The following is a 22,538-nucleotide window of genomic DNA, read 5'->3' on the forward strand; positions in this document are numbered from 1 at the left end:
TACACATGTGAATACTGTACTCCGCATTGTTGTAATAATTAATCAGTCCTGTTTTTTCATATGCACCGACTTTAACAGTTATTAACAACTATTGTGGCGGTAAACTGTGTGGTTAGGCGCAGTCATGGTTTCTATGCTGTTTGACTACCCCCTGCTGAAAAGACAAAGAATTGTGGAATGAACTTCAGTTATTACCTCCACCAAAGGAGCTTTGAAGTTATTGCCTAAGGAAAGATATGTTCTAAACAGCGTGAAAACACGGGATAATCACGCCGTAGATGTCTACATATGAAGGCACAGAATCTATATTTGCTTGAAAATGTCTAAAATGTCACCAAGCGCCCGTTTATGTGACAAACCACACATACGAGGTGTGTCAGAAAGTTCCCGGACTGGTGTCACAAAAGATATATTTCTAACCCAAACTACAACGTACGAGTTTGCTCTTTCAGTATGGTCCAGATAATCAGACAGCAAAAATATATTGAGGCATTTGCTTCATTCAGAGCGTGAGAAGAACCGAACGTTATGGCAGGACAACTCAAAGTTCCTTCACCATAACAAATTGTCTGCTCACAATGTCCTGAGCTGAGCATCTGACAGTTCCTGGCCAAGAAGAACATTGCCTTACGGGAGCAACCTTCCTACTCACTCGACCTGGCTCCATGTAATTTTTTTTCCCCCTCTTTCCCAAGCTCAAGGCGGTACATCAAGGAGTTCAGTTTTGAAGACGCAAGAACTGGTTGCTGGTCAATCACAAGGCACATATAGAGACAGATAGTTTACAGTCACATTGTCATGGTGTGTGAACTAAACCCTGTATTCTGTCTGCACAGAAGTCAGGTGAAGGTACGAGTACCACTATACACCCTCCCTTAACTTAATTAAATGTATCCAGCCTTGGGCTATACAGAACATTTATTGACTCATGTTTACATTAGCTTGCTCATTAGGAATTTGTTGGGCCTAAATTTAAAATCAGCCTGGTTCTCATGGAGTCATTAACTGTGACATGTAACCTCAAATAACCATTGTATGTTGTATTGCCTTATCCATACAGGTGAACTGAACTGAATTTAACTATTGAAGTAAAGCAAGAACAAAAAAGTGGAAAATGTGGAAACGTAACTTATGTGTAGTGGAATGGAAAGTAAATTACCTCAAATTTTATAACCAAACACTACACTTAAAAGTAAGCATGGATGTAAACAGTGGAAATGCCAGTTTTCATTTTACATGGACTTTAATCAGCAAATTATCGAATAAAAATGTATTTTATACATTGTTTGCTATTTTTTACTGTACACAATAAATCAAGCAACCAATTATTTCATTAGAAAATGAATACATTTTAATTTCAGGGGGAAAAGGCTAAATCAATGCAACAAATATCACAAGACTTACACTTAATATTGTAAACGCTCAGTGAGCTGATGTAAAGAACGGAGCGAGTCTGTGAGCCGTACTTTGCCCAACATTGAAGCTTGTTATGCTGTCCCTAATAAATTGATCGAATCAAATTGATGCCGGTCCATTTTAAATATGAGGCGTAAGCCCCGCCCAGTGACGTCACTCGACGTGACCAATCAGCTTCATGGGAATATCTCTCGCCGATTACTCACTTGAGCGTGCGTGCGTGGCGTGCGCGCGCGCGCGAGCGACTGAGTGAGTGAGTGAGCCAACTAGTTGTTGGCTAGCACCTTAGCGGCTACAGTTAGCTTGCTTTTTCCGAAACATTGAAACACATTCCGTGTTCTCGCCAAAGACCCGCTTGGCGGTCACCATGAATGGGGACTCCCATTAAGAGGCTTGTCCATCCCACTAAATTGTCAAAGAGGACTAGGGAGCCTTACGAAATGACAAATTAGTCCTTCGTCAGTGAGGAAAAGTCTGGCTTTATCTCACAGCTTTTTTTCGGACATCGCTCGCTAGCATCCTGGGGAAGGAAAGCTCTGAGATTTTTGCGAGGAGTGGATGCGGAAGAAGGATATGAGGCAAGCTGGACGGCTAAAGCTAACTGTACGCTGTGCTGGGATTCAAATGTGAGAAGCGTTTCAACTACGAGCAAAAATGTACCTCCTGGCAAGATAAAGTGGGCTCAAGTCAACATTTGTAACAGTGAACGTTTGGCTCGTGTTTGTACGACTACTTATGTATTTCCCATGCGAACGAAGAGTGACAGCGAGCAGATTGGATTGCAGCTACTGGAGGCCTAGCATTAGCCGGTTTCTAGCTTCAGTCATCTCAGGTTTACCAGCGAATGTCAGCGTGTGGCTTGGTGTTTGCTGTGGCTATCGATTATGTCCGCGCACACGCCGCGGTGATAGCAAGTGTTGGTGCCTCGATCGGATCCAGTTTTGTCCCGATCATAACATAGTCACAAGCTAGGCGAAATTGTTTGTTAGCTGGCTAATGCCTCTTAGAAAATGTCACCTAGTTGGGAGAACACTATAATAGGCCCTCAGAGCTGAGATTAAAAAAAAAAACGCACACTCAAATCATCCGTTCTGATTCCTTTCAAAGATTTGTTAAACTGTATTGTCGATTATAGCTGCAGTTTGTTGTGGTGTACAGATACACTGCTTCCTAATGAAAGGTGATTTTTAATATTGTGACCCACTAATTTACGTGTATAAAAAGCGTCACTCCAAACTTTCAGTATTTATTTGAATAGATTTACATCCAAGTCGGGCGAACGTGTGGGAATTATATGCGCCTCCCACTTTTTAAGGATACAGAAATGATGAGACAATTGGTTGCACAGCTGTTCAATGGCCAGGTGGGCATAAATGGTTGCCAGTTGAACTGGTTCCTTTGTATTTATTGATGACATGCCTGCTGACTGGATGAATTCTGAAGTGTTTTGGCCAGGGCAATATAGTTGCTCATATTCAGCGTAATGCTTCAGAACTCATTGACTCATATTGCGAAAGCAAGAGTTTTTTAAGACAAAAAGTTGAATGTTATGCAATGGCCATTTATGGACCTGGCTATATGTACAAAACATTGACAAGAAGTCCACTTCTATGCCTCTCTGTTACGCTTCCAGTTTTGCTTTATCTCTGTTGCAACTGGCTAAAACGGAATCTGTCAGACATTAGGTTCATCCTGAAATGTCCCCCAAAAGCCTGAAAACTTTTTGGGACTGGTGTATCTATGAATTTGGGCCCAACTTTCTGGAAATATGACTCATCCTACAGTTTTTCTTTCAAAAATCTATTGTTGTACGATCCAGCGGGTGTTCATCAAATGTTGTGATCTCTCTTCCAGATGAGTGTTTTTTCACACACTCGCTGGGTTGCCAATGTGCTACAACGTCTCTCACCTGAATACCATTCAAGGATTAGGCTCGAGTCGCGTGGCATCATCTGCGCGGGGAGGGAGCACACAGCGGTGCCAGGATGTGCAAAGACTCCTGACCTTAACTGAAGTGCGCACACATCCAAGACTTTGAAGTGTTGTTCTCCATGAGAAAGTCTCGCTTGGTTTGCCATCCCCAATGGAAGTGCCATCATAGACACAAGACACTGTGGCTCCCACTCCACAGTTTTCTCAGCAAAAGTGTTGGAGCGGCTCTTTCAGCTGTGGCTTGTCCCTGAAGGCGGAGAGATGGGCTCCCAGGCGCTTCAGATATTACGACAGGGCGTGTGGGCCTCTCTCACCGGCGGGTGGTATGTGGACCCCCATCAGAGCACCTTCTCCAACTGCTTCCATCTCTACCTGTGGATATTTTTGCTGGCGTTCCCTTTTCTGCTGTACATGGTGAGCACATTTCGGTTCAAGCGTCACTTCTAAGGTCTTGGGGCTTTTTTTTTTTGTTTGACTATAAAAGGCTGTATTTTGTTGAGCAAAAATTGGTTGGTTCGAATGTGTGTGTTTTTTTTACAAATTATTTCATGTCCTCTCACCTTGTCACAGGCTTTCCCCGCCAGCTTGATGATAGCAGGCTTGTACTCCGCTGCGGTGGCCATTTTTTTCACCAGCATCAAAGTGGTGAACTACCGGCTGCACGCCATGTTCGACCTCGGGGAGATTATCGAGAAGAAACAGGCCTCGCTCACGGCTGAAGTTCCAAGGACAGAAGAAGGGGATGAAGGTTCGGGTGGCCATGATGGGAGTCAACCAAGGTGAGTGTGCGTTTTATGACAAAAGGAAAAATGGCAGTGATTTGAGTGAAATATCCCGGCCATATGCTGTATGTCCTTTCAATTTGCTTCAGGGAAATTCACGCTGGTGTGGAAATGACCGTGTTTCGGAAGGTCAACTCTACGCCTCCAGTGCGATGCAGCTCCCAGCATTCGCTGTTTGGACTCAACCAGGTGTCGGTGAGGAGCATCAACTTGTTTAATTTGCCCCAAAAGGATTTGATCTGTTGTTCACATTGTTTTTTATTATTATTATTATTATTATTATGCAGGAGTTCTTGCCCCAACTTGAGGATTCAGGGGGGACAAAGGGTTAGTATTTGTTTTATTCTTCCATACAGTAATACGCCAAGTACTAATGAATAATGTGAAATCCTGCCGATTTTTAAACCATCTCTGTCTTTGTTTACCTCAGATTTCAAAGAATTAATGCGAGAACAGGGAAGCAATAATCTGATCCTTACCTCTGCTCATCGTGAAATGCTGCGGCAGAGTTCTCAGGACACCATCAGTAAGTCTGCTCGTGTTCTCTAAACTTGCATCAAACAGCGCTGTTCTTATGCTGCTCATGCTCCGGAGCCCTGGTGCACATCAGCACCGAGAGATAGTCCCAATGTCATTTGTATCGCATGAATCAAATTCAGAGTCTATCTGCGTTTTAATCTGAATTTCATCGCTGTGCAGGGGCTCCGAGCGTGGTCCAGTCCTGCATTGCTTCTGCTCTGGGAGGTAATTTCCCGGGTCTCATGGGACTCTCCGGAGTGGCGTCTGGATTTGGAGAACCAGGAGAATACCTGTCCGTACCCCCTTCACCTTCCAGTCAAGAAGACGGAGGCGAGAAAGAGCCGCTGCGGCCGGCGGAGGTGCCTCAAAAGATTCCGGAGGTCAATGGGTTGGCTTATTCTCCCCTCGGACCATCTGCCGAGTCTGGTAGCCTTGGAGATACCCCCCTTAGTCCGCTTATAAAGAGTAGCTTGAGTGAAGAGCTGAGTGAAAATCTCTTGGGGTTGGGCCTAGACCCGGTGGTGTTTGTGCCTGGGACCGAGTACCCGGGCTGCCGTAGCGGGGTGGCGTTAGCCGCCGGATCCACGGACAGCTGTTTCAGCGGCGGCGGCGCCGCCACCGATCGCGAGACGCTGAGCACTGTGAGCAGCTACCGCAGTGAAAAGACGGACTCCACTCAGCTCGAAAGTCCATCATTCGGCCAACCGAAGCTCGCGGACGCGCCGGCGTCCGCCGCGGTGCCGACGGCAGGTGCCAAGGTCGCGCCGGACGCCGTGGCGCCAGCAGAACAGGATGACAGCGATACGGATAACCTGTCGGACAGCGTGTTACTGCGTTCCCCCTCCAAAGATATCTCGCCCAGCCAGGCGCTCGACAGGACACTTGTTGAAGGAGACGATTTACCGTCTGATATGATTGCACACCCGCCCGCTTACCACAACTCTTCCCCGTCAAGCAGCGGCCACTCTGACGTTTGCGATTTAGACCGAGCCGCCCCAGTTCCCCCCCTACCTCCGCCTCGGCAGGCCACTTCAGTGCCCTCAGGGCTGGCCCTGGGTTCCGTGTGCTCCGAGCCTTCTTTGCCCGTTTCCTCAACCCCGTTCCTGCTGTCGGATCAAGCTGCCCAGCAGGTCGTGCGGCCCAAGGACTTGAAGCTGCTGCGGGCCAGCGGCAGCAGTGTGGGCCACAAGCCGGGCCGACGGAAAGCTCCGCGGAGGCGAGCCGGGGCGGGGAGTAGCAGTTTTGACTGCGGCTCATACAGGCGTCATCACAATCCCAGACAACACAGAGATTACATCCCAGTGCGCAACAAGCTCGGCGCCAAGGCCTACAGCGAAAGTCTCTTTGAGGATTCTAGCGACGAGGACGACGGTAGCGACATGAGCGCCGCGTCAAGTCTAGGCTCTCAGCGGCGCTTTAGCTCGGATGAAGACGACTCAAGCTCTTCTACCTCCTGCTACTCCCCGGAACTGGCGAACGCCGGCGCCGCGTCGCAGCTCCCCCCGGCTGCTCAGCCTGCCGCACCGCGGGGAGGGGATTTGGCCGAACCTGCCGGCCCCCCACATTCCCGTGCCGCTCAGCGTTCCTCGAGCACAGCCAGCGCTAAGACGCACGCCAGGGTGCTCAGTATGGACGGGGCGGGTTCGAGTCAGAGCAGCGCAGCAGCTCCAACTGCGGCCCCGCATACGATGCCCTCCACTTCCACCCCTGCGCCTCGCACCCTCACCATCTCCAAGTCCGACTTGGAAGCTCGCACCATCCACATCGATTGCTTCCCGGTATCTCATCCTCATCGGCTGGATTCTCTCGGAGGCTCTTGGACTGGCAACCAGATGGGCTGGCGAGCAGGAGAGTTGACCGAAGAGGGAGCGGTAGGGGGAGGTGAGCCGATGTTTCTGTTGCCTATCTGTTTTCAGGATGGACTAATATAATTTCAAAATGCATACGCCCGGAAGTATGCAGCAAGCCGTTCTGTTCACGTCGCCATTATGTGGTTTAACAGTCGAATTCACCATTAAAATCGGTAATGAAGGAGACAGACGCCTGTCGTTATAATCTGCGGTATTTTTTTTATTTTTTTTCAACTGCTACACTGTGTCTAAGCCTCCATTTTGCTCCCACACAAGTGCAGTTTGACTTCTTTTGATACTCATTTGGAATGAGATCACGTCAGCGTACCGCAGCATTCTGCACGGCCCTTAATGAAGTTAACCTCTCTGCAGCTCTGGCTCCAGAGGATGGCGGCAAGCACGACTCGGTCAGCAGTGTGAAGAGGACCCAGGCCATCCGCAGGAGACACAATGCAGGGACCAACCCGACGCCCCCACCCTCCACCATGGGATCCCCTCCGAGGTCAGTCCCATTGGAGGATGCTGATTTCTTTGCCTTACAATTGAAGGCTGCCAAGATCCAACTGAATTTTAATGTTACGTCTGTCTTTTTAAACCGTTAAGTCTCCAGGACCTCCAAAGGGCTCGGACCTCCTCCCACTCGCGGACCCGCAACCTCCCCTCTGCCTTACAGTTTGCCTCGTCACTTCTTCTCCCCCGCAGCGGCATCCACGAGGCCTCCACCTTTGACGACACATCAGAGGGGGCCGTGCACTACTTTTTTGATGAGAGCGGTGAGTTTTTGTGGCTTTCAAGGAATGAGTATGGCGCTTTCAGGAAAAAAAAAAAAAAAAAGCCGCTTTGCTCTTTTAGTGTCTGAAGATTAATGAGAAGATCAATCCAACTTTCATGTCTGTCAGTTAAATGGGAAGAGAAGGGCCGTTTGAGAATCAAAGCGGGGACACAGCTGGAAATAGATTTTTTTTTTTTTCATTTCTCTTATTATTCTGTCTGTTGTGTATCAGGAGTGAAGAGATCCTACACATTTGGACCTGCTGGAGGAGGTTATGAGGACCCAGTTCAGTGAGTCACAATCCTTATAATTCATTTTTATCTCATCTTTAATTTAGCGGTGAAATGAGTCAGCCGGTAATTTGAGTACCTATAAATAAAAAAAAAAAACATGGTCGGAATTTGTTTCCTCGGGTAGCCGTTTATTTGATGTGCACGTTTGGGAAGACTGTGAAGGCCAACTTCAAAATAAAATCTTATCAAATAATACACGGGCCTCAAGTGTCTTGCTGCTATTATTTTGAAGTTGTTCCTGATAGCGTGTGGTGCGGCTGGAGGCTGACTAACACTTGTCTTCCGGACTTGATAGTCGGAGCCCAATTTATATTGCCGTCACAAACTGTTGCCTCCGAAACGTGATGTTTCGATGTCTTGCCTGCAGAGAAAGGGAAAGGCAGTCTCAGTCCTCAAGCTTCACCTCCACAGAGGTCCAGGAAGGAGCACCAGTCCTGTCCATGCTGCAGCCCAGACCAGTGGTCCTACAGGGCATGCAGGTGCGCAGGGTTCCATTGGAAATGCCAGAAGTGAGCTTTTTTTTTTTTTGTTGTTGTTGTTGTTTTTTTGTTTTTCTTCCTTCAGTGTAAGCATCTTCTGCAACTCATTGTCTGCTTATCCACTTGTTTCCAGTTCGACCTGGATCACGAGTCTCTGCAAGAGTCCCAAGAAAACACACTGATGATCGAGGAGAAGGCAAAACCCAAACAATATTATCGCTTTTGGGTCCTGCCCGGGAAGTGGCTCAGGGTCCGTTACGATCGATTAGCGCTTCTGGCCTTGTTGGACAGGTAAGGCTTTCCAGATGCGATGCAGTATTTGCAAACCCTGTTCCAAAAAAAAAATGTGATCCATATGTGTCAGGATGCACATTCCCCGGTCACCACATTAAGTTTGCCTTAATAAATCAGTGCCATAAAAGTTCAATTGTAACATGATCCCGTCACCAGGAACCGACGTGTGGGAGAAAACGTGTTTGCTGTGGTGCTGGCCAGTCTGGTGGCCTTCCTGGGGTTCCAACTGTTGCTCCAGGGCTTTTTCAGGGACATCTGGGTCTTCCAGTTCTGCCTGGTCATTGCAAGTTGCCAATACTCCTTACTGAAGGTATACACATCTCTGTGAAAAGAAAGGAAAAAAAGAAAAAAAAAGAAATCTACCGTCATTTTGTTCAAGCCAAATCCATGCGACATTTATGAAGCTTCTAAACGGACCTTTTGTGTTTCCAGAGTGTACAACCAGACGCAGCCTCTCCCATGCATGTGAGTATTCCGTTTGTCCTCCTGCTCTCAGAACTTTCCCTTTCACCTGGTTGAGATGTTTTAATGTCGCTCCCCGCAGGGTCATAACTGGATCATCGTGTACAGTCGGCCCGTTTACTTCTGCTTGTGCTGTGTGATGATCTGGATCTTTGATTTGTCCGGCCGTTCTGACCGCCTGCAACCATTCTCCCTCTACGGCGTCACCTTCTTTTCCGCGCACTTCCTGCTCTGCGTCCGAGACATGCTCCTGGGTAAATCTTCACGCTTCGTTTACATTCTACCAAATTCTGCTAAACATATGGAAAAAGAATCACCTGTGGGATTTAGAAATGCGTGACCTATTCTGTTTTTTTATCCACCCCTACACAGTGTTCGCCTTGTGTTTCCCGGTCATCTTCTTGTTTGGCTTGCTACCTCAGGTCAATACTTTTGTCATGTGTCTGTTGGAGCAGATCGACATGCACGTTTTTGGCGGAACGGGTAAGACCGTGGCTCTTTAGCATTCTCGCTGTATTATTTTGCCGTATCGGGGTAAGAGATTAGTGGCTTGAACCGCGCGCTTGTGCGCGGCGTTGATCCACTCCCTCTTTCCTCCTCAGCCACCACCAGCCCCCTCTCGTCTCTGTTCAGCCTCATCCGCAGTGTGCTGGTGGCCGCCCTGCTGTATGGATTTTGCCTGGGTGCCATAAATGTGAGCGCAACATGAAGACGCGTTCAATACCATGTCTAAAAGTTGCGAGCCGACGCAACAGAGGTCAATTCTGTGTTTTCCCCCACCACTCAAAGGCGCCGTGGGGGGACGCCCATGTACCGGTACTGTTCTCTGTATTTTGCGGCCTGCTGCTCGCCTTGTCCTACCACCTGAGTCGCCAAAGCAGCGATCCCACCATCCTGTGGTCAGTGTATTGATTCACGGCGGCATTACGAACGAAGTTGTTTCGTTTTGATGACATGCATCTGTGACACCTAAGCTAGGGAAGGAAATTTGAGACGTTTTTTTTTCAATTCGTTTCTTAACATTTTAAATGTCTGTAAACGGAAGTAAACCGCCTTCACGTTTAAAGGGCGGCGACTCCTGAGGTTCGGAGTTAATTCATCCGCTTCACATTCAAAATGCACAAGCGTGTGAATTTCCAATTACTGCCATATTTACGCAATTGTTTGAAAACCTTGATCTTTGTTAGATTATACTGGGAAATACTCCCACAAATGTAGGATATTGATTACATGTGATATTTCTAAAATAGATGAAGACTTTATTATCACGGGGGCCAGTGAATACCAGTTTGACAGCTCGCAATTTGCTACATTTAATTGAAGGGAATAGAAGCATTTAAGTTCTCAAAAAGACACACTTATGAACATCATAGTTTTCCACATATAGGAGAAAAAATAGTACACACCACTGAAAGTCTAGCAAAGCCAAATGATGGATTTATTTTTGCTTTTCAATGTCTTTAGTGCTCAGTTTTGAAATGCTTTTAGTCATGTAAAGCAAATGAAATTGTCTTGTGTATTTCACATCGAATAACTATCGTCATCATTCCAATGTTCATGTTTCGTGGCTTTTTTTTTTTTTTTTTTTCAAATGTAAAATGGAAGGTTGGGGAACGGGCAAAAGAGAGTGTACTACTGAAAATTTGTGTATCCGTCGCTCACATTTGAAGTTGCCTCATGACTCTGTTTACATCAGGTCATTGGTCCGATCCAAATTATTCCCCGAGCTGGAGAATCGCACACCAGAAGACCCCCCTGCGGAGATCAAGGACCCTCTCCCAGAGAAGCTGCGCAACTCTGTGGTACGAATCAAGGCTTCCTCACCTTTACGCCGCCGATTTCGCAACGTCCTTCGACTTTAAAGCCTTTTGCCTTCTCGACCGCAGAGAGAAATTCTTCACTCGGACCTTGTCATGTGTCCCCTCATGGCTGTGATCACTTTCGCCATCAGTGCCAGCACGGTTTTCATTGCGCTACAGGTGAGCGCGCGCTCCGCTACGTTTTTCTTCGCGCCGTTTGATGGGAATTGCTCACCGACTCCTCTCTGTTGCTCTTGCCCCCCCCCAACAGCCTGCGCTCAGCTTTGTCTTGTACATCCTGGCGGGAGTTGTCGGCTTTATTACTCACTATCTCTTGCCCCAGCTCCGCAAACAGCTTCCATGGTTCTGCCTGGCTCACCCCGTGCTCCGATCCAAAGAGTACAGTCAGTTCGAAGTCCGAGGTGAGTGCCTCATTGGCCTTTTACCCCACTCGAGCTCGAGTCACTGTAAAGTAGAAGGGCCATTATCAGCGTCTCCCTCTGGAGGCGTCGCCGAGGATTAAATGAAAACCGGCAAGGTCTCGAGTTGAAGTGCTGCTGAGAAATGCATTTAACCTCCGTCACGTCCAAGGGATTTTCACAGGGCGGCAGCACAAAATGCAGTTATTTTTTCTTACTTACTGTTGAACTTGCTTCGCGTTTTGAGAAGTTACACCCGAGCTTCCTTGGTTGGCTCTCAGTTGCGTTTTTTTTTTTTTTTTTTTTTCTGTCAGTTTCAAATAACCTCGCATTGTCAATGTGAGCAGTTTGAACTCTCACCCCATGGCGCAGGCATACGTATTGAATCAGTAATCGCTCATCGTAGCCGAGAAAAATAAACGCATCGGAAGTCAGATATGGCAAGGTGTGTTTTTTTTTTTTTTTTTTTTTTTTGTTTGTCACCAGATGCTGCTCAGCTGATGTGGTTCGAGAAGCTGTATGCGTGGCTTCAGTGTGTGGAGAAGTACTTCATCTACCCGGCGGTCGTGCTCAACTCGCTCACGACAGAAGCGCGCGCCGTTGGCCAAAACCATAAAGAGCTGGACATCTAGTAAGTCACGACAACACAGATGATCCGTAGGTGGTTAGTCGTGGGTGCCGGAGACATTGAACTGCCTCTGACATACTTTGAGGGACAAAATATCAGAAGAAGAGTAAATACATTCTAGTGAGTGTAATTAGGTCAGTGCCCCGGCACTTAATTGGTGTGAAAATTATTTACGATGAATAATCAGTGGTTGGCATATCTCAAGTTCATTTTTCTATGCAAGTGACTGGCAGTGCAATTATATATTCTTCCACTAGATGGCAGAATGTACAATTGACCTATCATTCGGTATAAATAATTATTGTGCAATGTATGTTTGTTGGTGTGCCGTGAGATTTTTATTTATTTTTTTATATAACCTTGGCTTCAATAAAAGTTGAGGAAAACAGTTCGTGATCATGCCAGGGTACAAAGTCTGTCCAGGGAATTTTGAATGCCCGATGTCCCATCATGTCCCCTCGGCGTGTCTTCCAGTGGCCGAGCACTCTTCATCTCCATAGCTGGCATGAAGCTGCTGCGCTCGTCCTTCTGCGCCCCGTCGCAGCAGTACGTCACGCTGTGCTTCACCACGCTCTTCTTCCACTTCGACTACCCGCATTTCTCGGAGACCTTCCTGATCGACTACTACTTCATGTCCATTCTTTTCAGCAAGGTCGGTTCACGCGGCCACTCAATTGTTCCGCGGCATTGAATATAGCCTCAAATAACAGCGCACCTCGCTCTCGTTCCTCAGATGTGGGACCTGTTGTATAAGTTACGCTTCGTGTTGACTTACATCGCGCCCTGGCAGATCACGTGGGGCTCGGCTTTCCACGCCTTCGCCCAGCCCTTCGCCGTGCCGCGTATCCTTAAATCCGATGCCGCGCAGTGAGCGATACATCGGCGATTGCGCCATTCCCTCACAAGATACCCTTAACGTCTTACCCCGCAGACTCCGCCGTGCTCTTTGTGCAAGCCATCTTCTCAGCCATCTTTTCCACCCCTCTCAATCCGGTCCTGGGCAGCGCTGTGTTCGTCACCTCGTACACCAGACCTGTGAAGTTCTGGGAGCGAGACTACAAGTACGTGGTTTAAAAATCTGTAACTGTGGCGTGTAGAATAAACCAAATTTACATTTTTTTTTTTTTTTTTATTTTTTTTTTGCCTCATCTACACATGACCTTGTTCTAAACATCAAAAGTGGCTCAAAAACGTTTGCCCACCCCAGTTTGACACAATCAATGCCATTCTGTGTTGTTATAGCACCAAGCGAGTTGACCATTCCAACACCAGGCTTGCCACTCAACTGGACCGTAATCCAGGTGTGCCCTTTAACCCCGTTTATCACGTCTTTGCTTATTTTATTTTTTTTTTCGACATGCGTAACGCCGCCGCCGCCTTTCCCGGCAGGTGCCGACGACAACAACCTGAACTCCATTTTCTACGAGCACCTGACACGCTCGCTGCAGCACAGCCTGTGTGGAGATCTGCTGCTGGGCCGCTGGGGCAACTACAACACCGGCGACTGCTTCATTCTCGCCTCCGACTACCTCAACGCGTTGGTGCACATTATCGAGATCGGCAACGGGCTGGTCACCTTCCAGCTGAGGGGTCTGGAGTTCAGAGGTAAGCGGCAATCCACGTTCTCCAAATTGTACAAACGGTCTGATTAATACGAACGCGGGGAAAAATAACAGATGCTTTTTTTTTTTTAAATATTTTTTTTTTAATATCTGCTTGAGCGGCAAAGGAATAAACGGTTTGGCCTAAGGCACCCGCAGAGCTACGGCGAATATCTGAAGTGTTTTCATCCAGCAGCAGCAGCTATTTACAGGGAACCAGACACATTATGAATATACAGCTGACAAGGTCATCCTGAGTTCTCACATTGCACATGTTTTTATTTTGAAAAAACGGCAACGTTAACCCGAATGAGTCATTTGGCATTCTCGCCTTTGATTCCTCCACTGACATTGATTCACCACCCACGACATAAGGTACTTCGGCACAATTGGTTGAAGAACTGTACCCTGAACTCCCATTTTTAGAAGGGGATACAATCCAGACGCACCCATAAGGTGAACATCTACAAAATGGAGAGACCGTATGAAAAAAGTGCACATAGGTTTGCCCCTCCCGCACCCGTGAAATGCATTGTTCCGTGTGTGCTTTGCCGTGAACTTCCCCACTGCTGCAAGTCAGCAGCCAGCACGTGCGTTTTGACGTCAACGTGATCTCCCCCCACCCTCGCCCCCCCGCAGGCACCTACTGTCAGCAGAGGGAAGTCGAGGCCATCACAGAAGGCGTGGAGGAGGACGAGGGCTGCTGCTGCTGCGAGCCGGGTCACCTGCCGCACATGCTGTCGTTCAACGCCGCCTTCGGCCAGCGCTGGCTCGCCTGGGAGGTGGCGGCCACCAAGTACGTGCTGGAGGGTTACAGCATCAGCGACAACAACGCCGCCTCCATGCTGCAAGTGTTTGACCTCCGCAAGATTCTCATCACGTACTACGTCAAGGTGAGGTGTCCAGAAAATGTCTAACCGAAATCAATGCAAACATCTGCGAGAAATGGTGTTATAAAATGAGAAGTATATACACGTTTCTGCCACCAGAGCCGGGAGAGCGTATACGTCATTTTCTTTTTATTTTTTTTTTAATTTTTTTTTTTAAATCGAATACTCGGTCACTTACCCGATGAAATACATCAGGACGTACGTGTGACGGTGTCGTGAGCCCTGTATGATGTTGCAGAATTTTTTTCAAGCATAATGGCGGACGCAGACGGTCACGGGAGCTCTAATAAGTAGCGGCAGTGGTATAGACAACGCGTTTGTGGACTTTGAACCAGTCGAATGTGATATTTGGTAAAGATATGTGTTTGTTGACAATGACGATGTTGACGTCTTTGTAGCAGAATGGAGGATGGTAATTACCACTTGATTTATTTGTAAGAGATGTTGAGACAGCTGCTTAAAGCCTTTAACGGGTTAAACAAGAAAAAAGTGGAAGGGTATAACCGAGAGACGGCAACAGTGGAGGATCACAGCTGAATTGCTTCACATTCAAACACACAAGCAAGCCAATTGTTGACAATGAAGTAACTCCGGTCTACTCATTCCTGTCGAGTTATAACTTATCAACCTGTGAAATCAGCATTGGGACAGTCAGTACAACTCACCCCCACCCCCTGAAAAATGTATGGGATCAGCCTGTGGGAATTCATTCCGTTCAGTTTGCACCGGTTTAAGTTGTAATCAGACACTGCGTTGGAAAATTGCCAACCAAGGTTGCGATTTATTATTGCGAAAGTCGTCCGACCGTAAACTGTGCTGGTTTTGCTTGTTTGCGTTCTGTTTTGATTTCCAAAGGAAAACGAGCAGAGTAAAATAGTCTGAATTGAATTAATTGCACCCTCTGTTGGCAGAAAAACCCATTATGCCTCCATTGATTTCAAGACACTCGCTGAAATAACTTTGTTAACAAATGTTTGATCAAACAGATTCCACATTTGACAAAAACAACTTTAGAATTAAAAAAACGATTTATCGCGCCGGTTCCTTATTTAGGTCAGCGACGTTTACGCATTTTAAGCGTACTAGTATTTAATCTGTCAATATGTCCTGTTTGCTTTCTCCAACAGAGCATCATTTACTACGTGAGCCGATCGCCCAAGTTGGAGGAATGGTTGGCTAACGAGGCCATCCAGGAGGCACTCCGACCCTGTCTCGCAGCCAACTACGTCGACAGCGACCCCACCTTCAACCTGAACATCGACGAGGACTACGACCACAGAGCCTCCGGGATCACGCCCGCCTCCTTCTGCATGATTTACGTGGACTGGATCCAGTATTGCAACAGCAGGCGTCAAACGGTTTGTTTCCGATACTTATGTTCGAGTATTAGTATTACCAGGTAGGGATAGACCGAGATGCTTTTTTTTCAAGGCCGATACCGATTTATCGGTAGTCAAGGAGGCCGATAACCGATATTTGGAGCCGATATTAATTTTCAGTAAAAAGGGACATGATGGCATTAAAAAAAAAAATCACTCTTAACGTTGTTGAAATGTCTTTAAGCAGATGTTTATTGAACATTTTTTTCAGATTTGTATAATGTTGGGGTTTTTTTTTCCGTTATTACAATAAATTATTGACGAAATACATCCTTGTTATCAAATTCTAAAAAAAAGTTCAGGGAGAACCCAGGGTCGTCAGCAAGTCTTTAAAAGTTCAATGAAAATTTAAAACAATAGCTCCATATAGTTTTCTACAGTAAATGAAGTCCTCCAAAATGTCAAAGTGACAGAAAAGTGAAACTTTCACATATCTTTGTTTTGATTTCAACACAGTTTGAAATTGATTTATTATCGGCCATCAGATTGCTTAAAAAAAAAAAAAAAAAAAAAAAAAAAAGGCTGATTGCCGATATTTGTCAAAACATTGAATATCGGCACCGATAATCGGCCTGGCCGGTAATCGATCCATCCCTATTACCGAGTGATGAAAAGTCACTTTGTACTTGTTCTGCATTGCAGCCTGTTACAAGTGATCGAGATTCTCCTCTGGTCAGTCTATGTTTTGGATTGTGCATCCTGGGAAGAAGAGCCTTGGGCACTGCCTCCCACAGCATGTCCGCAAGGTGAGCGCTCCGGCTCGGACTGGATTACACTTGTTTTTTTTATTTTATTTTTTATTGAGAGTCCAACGTCTATACCCTGCTGTGGTTTTTGACAGCTTAGAGCCATTCCTCTACGGCCTCCACGCACTCTTCAAGGGAGATTTTCGCATCACATCTCCACGAGACGAGTGGGTCTTTGCCGATATGGACCTGTTGAATCGAGTGGTGGCGCCCGGAGTGCGGATGTCCCTCAAGTTGCATCAGGTAAGCGCTTTTCTGACCGGCGGGAAACGTCTTCGCAAGAGGGAAGCCTTCACTTGAGGCGTACATGCTGACCGCCGTCGCCCTCTCTCGCCCAGGACCATTTTACATCCCCGGATGAGTATGAGGACCCCGCAGTGCTGTATGACGCCATCACCACCAACGAGGAGAAAATGTTGATATCGCACGAGGGCGACCCCGTTTGGCGCAGCGCCATCCTCGCAAACATGCCCTCGCTGCTGGCGCTGCGTCATATCATGGACGACGGCAGCGATGAGTACAAAATCATCATGTTGAACAAGAGGTTCCTCAGCTTCCGGGTCATCAAGGTTGTACATCCCCCATTTTGTGTGTGACAGTTTGTCTTTTCAAGCCGAGGCCTTTTCAGAAACAATCATAATCCGCCAGAGTTTTTCAAGATTAAACAGCAATATAATCACACTTTATCATGAAACGGTGAACACAGTTCAGTCGATATGGGCAGGAAGTGAAGGGCACGCATGGCTGACAGAACGTTATTCTCTGTCAATTACTCATGCCTGTTGAGATGCACTTTAGGTATATATAGATATATATTAGCAGCGTTACGATCCGGGTTTTATGATGCCTATTCCGATACCGATCATCCATGAGTGAGACAGGCCAATGCCAATTACGTTTTCAATTTTAGAGCTTGTCACTAACGATTATTTTAATACAGTAATCGATTAATCTGTGTATTTTATTTTTTTTAATTGCTGATTTTAAAAAAACAAAACAAAAAAAAAAAACAACTATCTAAATGTATTTTCCTCTACTATACAAAAACAGAACTATTTCATATTGACAGTTCCGAAAATGCACATACATTATCTCGTTGGTGTGTAACATAAGCAGTGTCAAGGAAGGGCGACGGGACACGACGTAAAATCTGTGATTTCAGTGTTCGCGTATCGACGAGAGCCAACTCTGTACTCGGGTACAGGAGTTGAATCAGTACTCGTACGTTTTACCCTTCAAGTGTCCGTGCTTGGTACTTTGTATACAATGTGTGAGTTGACTACTATTGCCATCTCTGGCCAATCTCCCGATTGAATTTACGTTTCCCTTTTGATTCCCACCAAACAGGGCTGACCAGCCTTGTACTCACTCACTCACTCACTCGCGTTGCAGGTGAACAGAGAGTGCGTGCGTGGGCTGTGGGCCGGGCAACAGCAGGAGCTAGTCTTCCTGCGCAACCGCAACCCCGAGCGCGGAAGCATTCAGAACGCCAAGCAGGCCCTGAGGAATATGATCAACTCATCGTGCGACCAGCCTATCGGCTACCCCATCTACGTGTCCCCCCTGACCACGTCGTACGCGGGCGGACACGGTCAGCTGCGCTCCGTGTGGGGGGGGCCCGTCAGCCCCCACAACATCTACAATTGGCTCATCAATAGCTGGGACAGGTACAGTAGGCCGTTTTGGACCAAGAGTCGACATTGTGGTCGAGTGTGACGAGTTGGCGTGCCTACAGGATGCAGAAAGGATGCGGCGCCGGTTGCAACAGCGGCGGAAACATCGAGGACTCGGACTGCGGCGGCGGTTCCGTCGCCATCTCAACCAACGTCGCCATCCACACCACCCAGAGCACGCCAGCCTCCGGCCTTCCCCAGCCGCACATCGCCACGATGCAGCCCTCATTGGGTAAAACGTTATACTCTGTCTGCCTCTTCAGTAGTAGATGCAGAAAAGCCACGCGGTGACGGTCGTTTTACATCAAATGTAAGAAAATACAATCTAGCTAAATTGTCAACAAAGCAAAAAAATAAATTAAAAAATAGAGGACAGCCCTTTAGGGTTTTTTTTTTTTTTTTTTGGCTTGTTTTTTTCATGAAAATCATATGATGGGATGTATGTTTCTTAGCGGTAAGAATAGTTACGAAATTAAGCCTTAAATGTCAATTCCAATTATCAAAATAATGATGTGGTGTTATTGTAAGGACGAGGCTCGGTTTAAGGTTTTTCATTCTTTCACTTTTGTCAAATAAAAGACACAGGGCTGGGCAAAATGTTGTGCTCAAGTGTTGCATTTAATGTTTAAAACAGACTGATGTGGTTTTAAAAAAAAAAAGGTGTTATTTTATTTTTTAACAGTTGCGATGAATTTCATTATGATTATTTAACCAATTATTTAATGAAAAATGTTAAATGTATGTGTGAAATACTTTCTTTTACCAGCATCTTTTAATTGATTACAAGAAATCTATGAACAAATAAATGCGATGAATGAATGAAAACGTACCAAAAAATAAATGCATTTTAATAAAACAATAAAAGGGAAAAGGACTAAATGAATTCAACAAATTTTGCAGGACACTTGATCATGTAAATGCTTGGTGGACATACAACAATTTTTTTTTTTTGTTGCGTTCGGCCTTCAGGTACGGACAATCCAGTCGGCCCGACCCAGAACTGGCCTCACCACCCCCAGCCACTCCCGCTGGCTCTGCTCAGCCAATCGGAGGGCAGAATGGAAGCGGGACTGCTCTCATCCCTCCAGCGCACGTCCTCCATCCAGGGCCTGCTGGGTCAGCAGCTGTCCAACTCGCAGCTCTCCTTCAGCGGCTCGGTGGCGCCGCCCCCTCTGCCGGTGCCCGAGCGCTTCTGCCCCGCCGGCTTCTTGGAGAACTCCAGCCACAGGGCGGGCCAGCGGGCTGGCCTCACCCAGGGCAACGTGCTCCACTTCGAGAGCCATTTCGGGAAGTGGAGTTTTTCCGGCAGAAAGGGCTTTACCGGTCCGGCGGCGGCGGCGGCGGCTGAGGGCGATGGAGGCAGCGTCCATGCCATACGCACGCAGGTGAGGAACACGAACAGGAAGTGGTGGTGATGGCCATGATTTAGTTTCTTTCTATCTTGCTTACTATACGGAACATTAACACTCCCATCACTCGTTTTAATTTACATAATACGCAGTATTAAATGTGACTGCATTTGATTTTTTTTTTTTTTTTTTTTCCACAGTCAACTTGACACCATTTATTGTCAAGCAAATGACTGCCACCAGCAGTCTTTAGTACTTTCCTCGTCATATGCAACCAGTCGGGAGCAAGATTGCTTATCGCAAAAGAATTTTCTTGTTGACTTGAAGGGAAGTCTTTGAAATGGGTCACCCGCTGACTTGTCGTATAAATCGGAAGGAGGGGCCGCGAGGCGCCCTCCCGTTAGCGTTCTAACATGCCTTGCCCGTGGGCCGTGTCGGCAAAGTAAATACGATGACGCCGCGGGCGTTTGGAAGCTGGCAATTTGCCTGTTTTAGCATAAGCATTATGATCAGACAATGATGTTGCTGCATTTTAAAGAAATTAAAAAAAAAAAAAAGTGGTATCATGTCAGGTCAGGTACCGGAAGACTTGTTTTTGTACTGGTGCACTCCATTTTGCCTCTTATTTCTTCCAAAAGCAATTTGTATACAATGATTCCACACAACGGCGGCCAAATGACCATCACTGACTGAATACTGATTATTGTCGAGCCATCTGTTTGGTTTTTGACCGCCTCCCTATTCCACAGCCGCCGCTCCCTGGCCCCCCGCAGGAGGCCAGTCCCACACAAGATCCGCTGGGAGCGACGCGGGCGGTGGATTCCTGCCTGCTGCCAGCAGGGGACGCCCCCGCACCGCCTGACCAATCCACAGAGTTGCCTTTACTCGAGCACCTACGCTGATGCCCCCCACTGCCTCCCGGGTAACAGCACACTGGACGCCCCCGCCCCCCTCCTCGTCGGGTCTGCAGGATTCATTCCATCATTTTTTATTCCATATGGTTCCACAATACAGGGATTTTATCACAAAGAAATCTACACTCCCTCCTTTGCAGTCTGACAGCATGTTGGACGTCGACGCATGACGTTACTCCAAAGTCATTTTCATGAGGATCTTATTTGGGTCAGAGGCGTGCTCGGGTGTGTGCGTGTGGGGGTGTGTCCCTGTGTGTGCGTGTGCGTATGTGTGCTAACAGGCCAGGAAGGCCAGTGCAATTATAAGGGATCTTTTGCTTTCCTTTGCTCGACGATTGTTGACGTTTATGAACTGGAACATGGAGGATCAGCTTTGACTGTGTGGACACCACGAGAAGCCTTGCTCCGCTTTTCTCCCGACTCAGAAGTTCTTATCCCACCTGCGTTCAGCCCGGAGGAATGCAAGAAACTCGCTCGCAACCCAACTGAAAATTGATCACCCGGCCGTTTTCAAGGTGGAACGGAACAGCTCCGCCCCCGGCCGGCGCGTGGTGCTCGGACCGCTTGTTTACAGCCTCCAAGTCCAATCTGAGAAATTGTGTTGATCACAAGCTTTTTTTTTTTTTTTTTTTTTTTTTCTCTCTCTCTATTTGGAGGAATTTTTCTTCTTTACTTGAAGATTGTGGCGAGGCGCTCAATCGGAGACACCCACCCACCCTCATCGCATCCAACAAGGAGGATGGTGGGGCAAGGAGGTCTGCTTCCTTGCCACTCCTACTCGACTACTGCTTCTGCATCTCCCGCTACTACAGACTAGTAAACAAAGTCACTACTACTACTGCTTGAATCCAGCGTTTTAGTTGGAACTAAAGGATAAAAACTGAAAAAGGATTGACTATTTATTGGAGGAATACGGTCTTACATATTGGGATTCGTTTGTGTCATGTGCTGATGTTGAATTGGCAGCTTGCTTTTTGTTTTGTCAACGCCTCCCTTTCAAACGAGTTTCACGATTGTCATCTCAACAGTGGCTCTGCGTGCGTGTGTGTATGTAACTGGAAGTACACGGAGAAGTCACATAAGTTGGGCTCCTTTCCCTCTTCCTCACTTTGGTCCGACCAGTGATCAGATAATGCAGTGTAATACAAAATAAGACCCTATGAAATGATCAAAATGCAAAATTCCTGGAACTTTGGCAGACCGCTAAAATTCCAACTCAAGAGAATGTTGGCAGCCAACATTCTCCCACTAATATCCCAAGTAGCTGGAATGTTGGGGGACCTTCATTATCCTGCTAAAATCTGAGTAACCCTCTCAATGTTTTTTTTTTTTCTTTTTGTGAAACAGCAGCAGCCAGTAGAACCTTTCTTTTTTTTTTTTTCTTTCTTTGCTCAGAGGAAGCAAAGCACAAAACGGCGGTGAGAGCTGGGTGTCAGTTGAAATGAAATAAAAAGGGATTTCTTTATCTCTGCAACTATGTACAGCATGTTTCATATATAAATATATATTTAAAAATATAAACCTATTTTATTATGATTGGAAATTCTGGGTTATTTTCTGTTTAAGACACTAAGTCCGTTTAAGGAAAGGGGAAAGCTTCACATTTGAAATGTGCAATTTTGGAAGGTTTGGTTCAGTTGTTTTTTTTTTTTCACCCCATCTCACCATCTTTTGTTTTTTCTCAAAGGGGAGTCTTTATTTAAGTCGATGTTAAATGTTCTGTACAGTTTTTTAAAGTGATTTTTTTTCCTTCTATTTAAATTAAAGGTTTTTGTCTTTGTTTGCAACTTGAGTGCTATATCTTGTTTTGTTTTGGGGTTTTTTTTCTTCTTTTCAGTCAACCAACTTCCCTAACTCTGAAGTATAGCTGTCATGTAGGTGGCCCGCATTTTCTGGTTAAAATACCTCCAAAATCTCAGGTATACCTGGAATGTTGGGACATACTGCAATCGTAAGTGGACCTTCGGTAGCCCACTCAAATCCCAAGTAGCAGTAGTGTTAGTGGTTTGCATTCCCCCCCTATTAAATCTCTGGTGGCTGCAATGTTGGAAGCCCGCATCATCTCACTAAAATCCAGAGGTAGGTTCGTCAGTAAATTTGGCCGGTTTGTCATATTGGCCAACTACCGTCTTCACTCATATAAAACTGTGGGAATCATTGCCACCTATTGGTGAGAAAGTGAAATTGCAGTCTTTTCGGACGTAATGAACAGCTGGATTAACTGGAGCGCCACCGGTAGAGCCAATTTCAGCGTCGTCTGCGCGGCCTGGCACCAAATAGCAGGCCAACGACAGTAACATAAAACGTTCAGAGCATCTTGCTTCACTGTACTGTCTTTTTC

General features: G+C 46.6%; 1 protein-coding gene across 2 annotated transcripts; it reads left to right on the forward strand.

Moving 5' to 3' along the window:
- Positions 1-1,636: 1,636 nt before the first annotated feature.
- Positions 1,637-21,984, forward strand: LOC147133519 (pecanex-like protein 3). Of its 2 annotated transcripts, XM_086012650.1 has the most exons (37): positions 1,637-2,042; positions 3,271-3,430; positions 3,548-3,762; positions 3,919-4,127; positions 4,220-4,325; positions 4,418-4,457; positions 4,561-4,656; positions 4,830-6,530; positions 6,872-7,001; positions 7,103-7,272; positions 7,504-7,561; positions 7,932-8,073; positions 8,177-8,334; positions 8,494-8,647; positions 8,770-8,802; positions 8,882-9,053; positions 9,172-9,282; positions 9,402-9,493; positions 9,589-9,698; positions 10,496-10,601; positions 10,686-10,778; positions 10,870-11,020; positions 11,504-11,648; positions 12,120-12,297; positions 12,379-12,487; positions 12,577-12,706; positions 12,888-12,946; positions 13,035-13,250; positions 13,886-14,139; positions 15,264-15,494; positions 16,158-16,261; positions 16,357-16,504; positions 16,600-16,830; positions 17,654-17,928; positions 17,997-18,166; positions 18,904-19,319; positions 20,033-21,984. In XM_086012650.1, the coding sequence occupies exons 3-37, from the start codon at positions 3,610-3,612 to the stop codon at positions 20,183-20,185; spliced, it is 6,804 nt and encodes a 2,267-aa protein (XP_085868776.1). In that variant the 5' UTR covers positions 1,637-2,042; positions 3,271-3,430; positions 3,548-3,609; the 3' UTR covers positions 20,186-21,984. The 2 variants fall into 2 exon arrangements, with proteins under 2 accessions (XP_085868776.1, XP_085868777.1); XM_086012651.1 differs by having other exon boundaries at positions 3,271-3,762; positions 7,932-8,043.
- Positions 21,985-22,538: the final 554 nt, after the last annotated feature.

Source organism: Filicampus tigris, chromosome 17 (assembly GCF_054856515.1).
Source record: "Filicampus tigris isolate MCC_2025a chromosome 17, RoL_Ftig_1.0, whole genome shotgun sequence".
Taxonomy (NCBI): Eukaryota; Metazoa; Chordata; class Actinopteri; order Syngnathiformes; family Syngnathidae; genus Filicampus; species Filicampus tigris.

What these genes read in the sequence shown, in the direction of transcription:
- LOC147133519 (XM_086012650.1), top strand. Translation starts at nt 3,610, where the DNA reads ATGGGCTCCCAGGCGCTTCAGATATTACGACAGGGCGTGTGGGCCTCT. An exon ending in GGATTCAGGGGGGACAAAGG is followed by an intron (nt 4,458 to 4,560) that starts GTTAGTATTTGT and finishes TGTTTACCTCAG; the next exon opens with ATTTCAAAGAATTAATGCGA. An exon ending in GAGGGGTCTGGAGTTCAGAG is followed by an intron (nt 13,251 to 13,885) that starts GTAAGCGGCAAT and finishes GCCCCCCCGCAG; the next exon opens with GCACCTACTGTCAGCAGAGG.